The sequence below is a fragment of the Miscanthus floridulus genome, chromosome 19 (genome assembly GCF_019320115.1).
Source record: "Miscanthus floridulus cultivar M001 chromosome 19, ASM1932011v1, whole genome shotgun sequence".
Classification (NCBI taxonomy): Eukaryota; Viridiplantae; Streptophyta; class Magnoliopsida; order Poales; family Poaceae; genus Miscanthus; species Miscanthus floridulus.
The window spans coordinates 115,111,946-115,121,167 of NC_089598.1; the positions used below are offsets into that span (position 1 = coordinate 115,111,946).

The 9,222-nt window shown below is 53.1% G+C and overlaps 1 protein-coding gene across 1 annotated transcript; it reads left to right on the top strand.

Moving 5' to 3' along the window:
- Positions 1-2,352: 2,352 nt before the first annotated feature.
- LOC136526658 (uncharacterized) lies at positions 2,353-4,088 on the top strand. The gene is made up of 3 exons (XM_066519252.1): positions 2,353-2,400; positions 2,484-2,758; positions 3,809-4,088. The coding sequence occupies exons 1-3, from the start codon at positions 2,353-2,355 to the stop codon at positions 4,086-4,088; spliced, it is 603 nt and encodes a 200-aa protein (XP_066375349.1).
- Positions 4,089-9,222: the final 5,134 nt, after the last annotated feature.

The window sequence follows — 9,222 nt, forward strand, 5'->3', positions numbered from 1 at the left end:
GCTAGGCTTTAATCCATAATATCACATGGGGACATTTGCAAGGGCAAGACAAGCTTTTAAGTAAAGTTTCAATTGGTATCTATCTATTAGTATCATATAACCTTGCCCTTTGCATTACATCCTAGCAAGTAGGTAGTTTTTATCTTCCAAATTCTTATTATTTGCTTGCTTTGGTCGTGTTGACATCAATCACCAAAAAGGGAGAGATTGTAAGGAAAATGGACCCTTGGCCCATTTAATTTGGATTTTGGTGTTTGATGACCAACACAACCAAATTGGACTAATGAATTTGCAAGTGTTTGTTTTGTAGTTCAATAGAGTGCAAGATGTGACTTGGACGAAGGCGACGTGATGATCCGATGATCAACACCTCAAGCAAGACCTTAGGAGCACAAGAGTAGACCCAAGAGATCAAGCAAAGTCCAAGCATGAAGATTGGAACCAAGCCGTAGGCAAGATCGTGAAGAAATGAGCTCACTGTGGTTAAACCAACCGGACGATGCGACCGGACGCTGGGCAAGTGGCTCGACAGATAGGCGACCGGATTCTAGACCGGACGCTGGCGGCTACCGACCGGACGTAGGACACCAACGTCCGATCAATTATAGTAAGGTTCCAGAGCGGCAAATCTACGACTGGACGCGTCCGGTGGCAGGCGACCGGACGCTGGCCAGCGTCCGATCAGTGTATTGCCGGCTCAATGGTCGGGACGACCGGACGCATCTAGTCAGGACGATTCAGCGTCCGGTCAGTAGCAGTATCGCGGGAATTCAACCCCAACGGCTACTTTCTCAGTGGGGCTTATAAATACAACCCCCAACCAGCCATTTGAGTGTGTGGAGCTAAGGAAACATACCAAGGGTGTTGATACACCATTTTAGTGATCTCCACTTGCATAGTGCTTAGTGTTTCATCAGGTGATTAGAGTAGGTGCTTTGCGAAGTGCTTAGGTTGATTAGACCACCACTTATGCGCTTGCTCTAGGTTTAGGCCTAGTGTTTAGTGAGGTTTGCATACCTCTTACCACCCGGTGCTTGCGAGCACCATTGTTGTACATCGGAGAGGCTTGAAGTCTTGCGAGATCACACCAACCGCGTTTGTGGTGTGGCCGCCACCATGTATTGGAGGGAACAAGGCCCGCGGTGTTTTGGCCGAAAGCTTGATAGTGAAGACGGTGGGGAGCATCCGAGAGAGGCTTGCCGAAAGGCACGTCGGAGACCCACTTGTGCGTGGGGAAGGCCCGAGGCTATCCACAGAGTTACCCGACCGGGAGCTTGGCCCTTGCGAGGGATTCCTTGCGAGGGGCTCCAACGAGGACTAGGGGGAAGCTTGCGTGCTTCTTGATACCTCGATAAAAATACCGGAGTCATCGATGGGAGTTTGCATATCTCTACCTTGCTCTTTAGCTTCCGCATTTATATTGATTACTTTACTACGTTTGCGGTAGAGACAGCAATACACTAGCAAAACCGTAGTTGCACATTTAGATAGTTTATCTTTTGCATAGGTTTTGCTAAGGTTAGAAAAAGAGGCCATAGTTTAGAGTTAGAATTTTTAAGTTGCCTAATTCACCCCCCTCTTAGGTGTCACGGTCCCTTCAAAGGGGACCAGTGAAACGCACCCAATGCGCGGTCACCGACCCAACGACTGGAGCCCTAGCCTGGATGCCCCAGGACCATGGGCCTTTGGCCGACTCATCTAGAGAGCACCGTTCCCATAGCGCTTCCGACCACCGATCAACATCGCCAAATATACCAGGGAGACGAATCCCGGTATATGGCTCGAAGATTTCTGGCTCGCCTGCCGAGCTAGGCGAGTGGATGATGATCACTTCATCATTCAGTACCTCCCCATCTATGTGGAGGAACATGTTCGAGCATGGCTCGAATTCCTCCCGCACGACAGCATCCGCGACTAGGTGGGCCTCAAGATGATCTTCGTCAGAAACTTCTAGGGGACATATGTCCATCCTAGAAACTCCTGGGACCTCAAGAGCTACCAGCAGGAGCCCAGCGAGTCCCTGCGGGATTACATCCGTAGGTTCTCAAAGCTGTGCAACTCCCTACCTGATGTCGTCGACGTGGACATCATCAACGCATTCCTCTCCGAGACAACCTGTGAGTCCTTAATCCACAAGCTTGGCTGCCTAAAGCCCCGTACCACCCGCGACCTGCTCAACGTCACCATGAACCACGCCTCCGGCGAGGAGGCCGTCGGAGTGGTCTTCAACGGAGGCTGGGATAAGGGCAAGGCCAAGCGTAAGGATCAAGACGAGGGCAAGGAGGCAGCAACCGAGAAAGGAGGCACAACAGGCAAGGATAGGGACAGCTTCCCGACCCCGAGGAACGCATCATGATCTTTGGGGGAACTGATGCCGTCTACTCCAAGCGCCAGCAAAAAGTGCGCTACCGAGAGGCGTGCATCGCCGAAACAACCGTCCCCCCTTCCTTCGCTAGTCGGAATCTCTGATCACTTTTGATTAGAGGGACCATCCATCCCATGTCGCCAGACTAGGACACTACCCGCTCATTGTCGACCCCATTGTCCATAAGAAGCGCCTCACCAAGGTGCTGATGGACGGAGGCAGCGGCCTCAACATCCTCTACGTCGACACCCTCGACGCCATGCGCATCCCTCGATCCGAGCTCCGATCGATGAGCTCTCCCTTCCACGGCGTGATTAACCTACCCGTCACATTTGGCGACCGAGCCAACTTCTGCTCGAAGGTGCTCACCTTCAAGGTGGTGGACTTCCCAGGGTCTTACCTAGCCATTTTGGGGTGGCCATGCTATGCCAAATTCATGGTGGTCCCCAACTACACCTACCTAAAGCTGAAGATGCCAGGACCGAACAACGTCATCACTGTGGGTAGCACCTTCTCGCATGCCTTCACGTGCGACCACAAGCATTACGAGCTCGCCACTACCGTCATCAACTCTTCCGAGCTCCCACGGCTCGGGGAGTTGTTGACCCCAGCAGTCCCGGACTACAACAAGCCAACCTCTTCGACTACATTCCGCCCACTCGAGGAAACTAAGGCGGTGGGGATCAACCCCACTAATCCAACCAAGGGGGTGCAGATTGGGACCCAGCTCCCGACCAAATAGGAATGCAAGCTCATCAACTTTCTACACGCCAATCACGATGTCTTCGCATGGAAACCATCTGACATAGCAGGCATACCGTGGGAGGTCACTGAGCACGCACAACGCCTTGTCCTGGGCTCGAAGCCCGTCAAGCAATGCCTACGTCGCTTTGACGACGAGAGGCGTTGGGCCATAGGTGAGGAGGTCGCCAAACTCCTGGCAGCTAGATTCATTAGAAAGGTATCCCACTTCGGCTGGCTTGCTAATCCTGTTCTTGTTAAAAAGAAGACTGGGAAATGGAGAATGTGCGTTGACTATACTGGCCTCAACAAAGCATATCCAAAGGATCACTTTCCTTTGTCGTGCATAGACTAGATAGTCGACTCCACCTTAGGATGTGAGGTCCTCTCCTTTCTGGATGCGTACTTAGGCTATCACCAGATTGCGATGAGAGAGTCTGATCAGCTCACAACCTCGTTCATCACCCCATACGGTTCGTACTGTTACGTAACCATGCCCTTCAGTCTGAAGAATGCTGGCGCCACCTACCAAAGGTGCATGCAGCGATGCTTCGCCGATCAAATCTACCCGCTCGATCAGCCTAAGCAAACCGAGCGGCCAAAACCAACAATTGCCGTCTATGTTGATGACATAGTGGTTAAAACGGCTCAAGCTTACAACCTGATCGCAAACTTGGCCTCAACATTCGTGAACCTCCGAAGGTTCAACATCAAACTGAATCCTAAAAAATGTGTTTTTGGGGTTCCAAAGGGGAAGCTGCTCAGATACATCATGTCTGAGCGCGGTATCAAGGCCAACCCCGAAAAGATCACGGCCATCTCCAACATGGGCCCCATATGCAACATCAAGGGCGTACAAAGGCTCACCGACTGTTTGGCCACCCTAAGCCGATTCATCTCCTGGCTTAGCGAATGGGGGATGCCTCTCTACAAGCTCCTTAAAAAGATAGATGCCTTCGTCTGGACTGAGGAAGCACAATAGGCCTTGAAGAGCCTCAAGACATTACTAACGCCAGCCCCAATCCTCGTCGCTCCTGAATGGAGAGAACCCCTCCTCCTCTACGTCACGGCAAGCAACCACGTGGTGAGCGCTGCCCTAGTCGCGGAAAGGGAAGAGTCAGGACATCACCTTAAGGTCCAATGGCCCGTATATTTCATCGAGGAGGTACTCACCGACCCCAAGGTCCGATACCCCTAGGTGCAGAAACTACTATACGCCATGCTGATGGCGACCCGGAAGCTCCTGCACTACTTCATTGACCACAAAGTCGTGGTCATCACTTCATACCTGCTTAGAGACATCATCCAAAACCGTGATGCCACGGGACGGATCTCCAAGTGGGCACTCGAACTCATGGGCCACGACATCAGGTATATCCCCCATACCGCTATTAAGTCTTAGGCTCTCATGGATTTTGTCACCGAATGGACAGAGGTCTAGCTACCGACCCTAGACGTCACCCACGAGTACTAGATGATGTACTTCGATGGGTCCGTCATGGCGGCTAGCTCAGGGGCTGGAGTGGTTCTGATCTCCCCAAATGGGAGTAGGCTCTGCTATGCCATCTGCCTCCACTTTTTAGCCTCAAACAATACCGTGGAGTACGAGGCCCTCATCAACGGACTACGCATCGCCATCGAGCTTGGCGCTACACAACTCTACGTTCGTGGTGACTCGGAGCTGGTCATCGACTAGGTCATGAAGGAGTCCTCCTACAAAAGCCCCCTCATTGTAGCATACTACTAAGAGGTGCGCAAGCTCAAGGACAAATTCTAGGGGATCAAGCTGCATCACGTCCCCCAAAAAGACAACGATGCCGCTAATTTTCTTGCAAAGTTGGCCGCCAGGCGGGATCCGTCTCCAAGCGGGGTCTTCATCAACGACCTCCACGAGCTGTCCACCCACATCCTAGAAAGTCCGATCTAGACACAACCCGACGCCAAACCGGCGCTCAGGGGCTCCGACCCCAGTGCCTCCATAACAACATCACCCACCAACGTCGTCGTGTTGGCACTCGATCAAACTGACTAGAGAGCGCCGCTGCTCGCCTACCTCCTCGAGGAGGATCTCCAACCTAAAAATACTAAAGCTCGGCGGATCGCTCGACGTGCCAAGACGTTCATCGCCATTGGTGAAGAACTCTACAAGCGAAGTCCATCGAGGGTACTCATGAAGTGCATCCCAACCAACCAAGGGAAATAGCTCCTCCTCAAGGTCCCTGCTGGAATCTATGGACATCACGTGGCCCCGAGGTCGCTGGTCGGAAAAGCCTTTCGCCAAGGTTTTTACTAGCCCACCGCACTACGAGATGCAGAGGAGGTCGTCCGCAGGTGCGAGGGATTCCAGTTCTACGCTCAACAAACTCATTTACCGGCACAGGAGCTCCAAACCATCCCCATCACCTGGCCGTTCATGGTCTGGGGCCTCGACTTGGTAGGACCCCTCAAAAAGGGCCTGAGCAGCTTCACTCACCTACTCGTAGCAATGGACAAATTCACCAAGTGGATAGAGGCGAAGCCCATTACTAACATCCGCTCGAAAGAGGCGGTCAAATTCTTCCTCGACATCATCTACCGGTTCGGTGTTCCTAACTGTATCATCACTGACCATGGGACTAACTTCACCAGAAAGAAGTTCCTGGACTTCAGTGATGGATACGGCATCAAGATCGACTAGGCTTGGGTCGGACATCCACGTATTAACAGCCAGGTCGAGCGCGCCAATGGCATGGTCCTCCAAGGACTTAAGCCACGCATCTTCGATCGACTCAACAAGTACGCCGGGCGATGGGTTGTAGAGGTCCCAGCAATCCTCTGGAGCCTGAGAACGACCCTGAACTGATCCATAGGGTTCACACCCTTCTTCCTAGCCTACAGAGCTAAAGCAGTGCTGCCCTCCGACCTCGACCACGGTGCCCCCAGAGTGAAGGCCTTCGACCACAACCGAGCCACGGAGGCTTAGCAAGACGCAGTCGACCTGCTCGAGGAGGCCCATGAGACGACCATCATCTACCCCGCTCGCTACCAGCAGACTCTCCGCAGGTACCACGAGAGGAAAATTCGAGGAAGGATCCTTGAGGTCGGAGACCTCGTGCTTTGAAGGACCCAGTCGACCAAGGAGAAGCACAAACTCTCTCCACCACGGGAAGGACCCTATACAATGACCGAAGTTATCCGACCGAGTGCCTACCAACTGAAGAATGACAATGGCGACGTTCTCACCAATACTTGGAACATCAAACAGTTACGTCGTTTCTTCCCTAAAAATTCAGTCTTACCATTTTTTTCATTCAACGTTCGCTCCTACAGAGCACCCCGGCCCGAACACTTTCGGCCCAGGTCACTCGAGGGCTCCACGAGGGTATGATACCACCTCTTTTTTACTATCATATGGTAAATACAGTCTTTAACCGAACGAAAGAGTAGTATGTTCCTTTAATTATCTTACATAAACTTTGCTTCAATATTCCGACCGATCGCACACCGCCTCTACCGATGGTTACAAGCAGCTGAGCCTCGTGGGCCACGCCCGAGCTCTTAAGGTTGCAGCCTACGGGACGAACAGGCAGGTGCAAAAAATAAAGAATAAAATAAACCGATGCTAAGGTAAAAATAAGGAACGGACGGGACAAGCTTCCCTGAACGAAGTAATTCATCACAAAATAAAAATTGATGTATTCGTCAATACAATAGTTCACACGGGGCCTCCCCCTTGAACTTAAACTATTACATCTGCTGGCTACATCTACTATGGCCGCCTGACGGCATCGGCTGACAACACGACCGGCGAAGATAAAGGCTGCTCACCCTTCGATGGGGCAATGCTCGGCTCGAACGAAGCTTTTGACCCAACCTATATTCCATTTGTAGACTGGGTGACGTCCTCTGGACGCATGCCTTCAGCCATGCTCGATGAACCTCCACCACCATAAGGTCCCCACCCGGTTCTGCTCCCTTGACTTCGGTGAGCGCAACGGGTACCTCAAGGGCGTCACACCCATAGATGCTCAGTAGAAGAACATGGAGCTCCAGGCTTTCCCATACATACAGGACAGCTCCTGGACAAGGACACTGCCTGTCGTAGTATGGCCGCCATGGCTGGATGATGTCTCTGACATCTCATCAAACTTTATGAACTGGCCAACCTGAGGAGCTACAGGGACAAAAACCCCCACCAGTGCGGTCCTAGGTGACTTCCCCTCAGACAAGGCTCGCTCGGTAAAGATCCACCAAAAAGAATCCACGTATGGCTCCATCCCAAAGAAGGCCTCATCGACGGTGATGAAGTCGACGAAGCGCAGCACCCTAGTCGGATTGAGGTGCTGCATCTCTAGGCCCCACTCATTAAGGAGCCTGCACAGGATCCAGTACACCACTTCCTTCAGCGGAAGCTGCCCCTCCTCAGCAAAGGTAGCCAGCACCACCTCGGATGGCCTTCAACTCGACATTGCACTCTGGATTTATGAACGGATCTGTGAGTTCTCCCCCTCGCTTACCCTCTCTCTCACTAAGGAACCGCTGCGGCACACAAGCACTCTTGATGAGAAGGAAGAAGGAAGAGAGGTGGCAGATAGGGAATAAGCGAGCTCTCCCTTCCCCTATTTAAGGAGAAGGCACAGTAGTTGGGGAAAGGTGAGGGATTGGGGCAAAAAATCCTCTCTCTTCCCCTATTCAATGTGGATAGAATACGGCGGGACGCACCCTGACTGATGGGATGTGCCCCACCCGATGAGATGGCGCCTGGTCAGGCAGGACGTGGCCTAGGTATGGCCCACCACTACCGCACATCGGGCACGAGAAACAAGGCGCAACTGCGCACAGGCAGCCCTCCGCCTTCCCAGGCGGGACTTGGAAAGGCTCAACGATGAGATTTCCGCCCAGGAGAGACCAACGGGATTCCTGAGTCGATCGAACGCCTCAGGCGAACGCTGAGAGATAGGTAAGGAGTAGAGGGACACCCCATGTGGGCCATGCTGACTCCATCATGAATGACGAGCGCGGATCCCGGTCGGACATATCCGATAGGAGCTCCTCAAACCCCGTCACTCAAGTCATCAAGGTAACATTACCAAACCCCCACTATTTCTTTATATGATCATTCATTCACTTGTTGTCATTCATACAATCCTACATGCATTCACATTCATTCATCCCATACATCTGAAGCATCGCATATGCAGTTAAATGCATCACAACGCTCCATGTTGTGTCACGAAGCGATAGTTGCCACATTCAACATGAGCAACGACTGACCAGGGTTCGAAGGCTAGCCTGCGAAGGGCTTGAGGCCACCTCGCATCAAACAGAGCTAGGGGAGAAAACACAAATGAGCCCCGAGCAGCCCTCGCCCAGTCTGCCCTGAAGCAGATAGGGTCATCTCAACCTTCTCGTTCGATCCTAAACCTCAAGCCATGCCCACAGAATCTCCATCGAGGGGAGGACAGCAGGCCACCCGGTTCGGTCTCCAGAACGACCTTGGCATCTATTGGGACCCGGGTTAAGGAGCAGTGGAATGCCACATGAGGGCTATGCCGACCCCGTCATGAACGACAGACCTGGATTTCACTCAAACGTGCCCGTTAGCGAGCTCACCGAGCGCATCACTCGAGCCATCAAGGCAAGCGACGTTAGCTCAACCCCTCCGGTTCTGAAAACCACGAACGAGGTAATACACGAAAACTCAAACCGACCCCTACCGAGCCCAATAGGGCTAAGGGGTTTAGGACGCCCAACACCTCGGCACGACCTCGGCTACGCCTAGATCCACGACTCAGACTCATCCGATCCCTCGATGCGCCTAGCGTCTGGATCGGCGACTACGACTCACCCAATCCCTTGGCACGCCCGATGTCTAGATCCACGAGTTCGTCTTGCCTGATCCCTCGCCTACCTCGGCTGCGGGCGATGCCGGCATCCGTGAGTCCGTCTCGCCTAATCCCTTGGCTACGCCCGACGCTTGGGTCCGCGAGTTCGTCTCGCTCGACCCCTCGCCTGCCTCGGTTGTGCCTAACACCTGGGTCCGCTTCTCTGACTCGCTCGATCCCTCGGCGTGCCCGACGCCTGGATCCGCGAGTCCGACTCGCCCGATCCCTCGCCTGCCTCGACTACGCCCAATG

Bases quoted from the DNA above. Each gene is read 5' to 3' on its own strand.
- LOC136526658 (XM_066519252.1), top strand. From the start codon at position 2,353: ATGATCTTTGGGGGAACTGATGCCGTCTACTCCAAGCGCCAGCAAAAA. The intron at 2,401-2,483 runs GTGCGCTACCGA...ACTTTTGATTAG, and splicing joins ACTCCAAGCGCCAGCAAAAA to AGGGACCATCCATCCCATGT. The intron at 2,759-3,808 runs GTCTTACCTAGC...GAACCTCCGAAG, and splicing joins AAGGTGGTGGACTTCCCAGG to GTTCAACATCAAACTGAATC.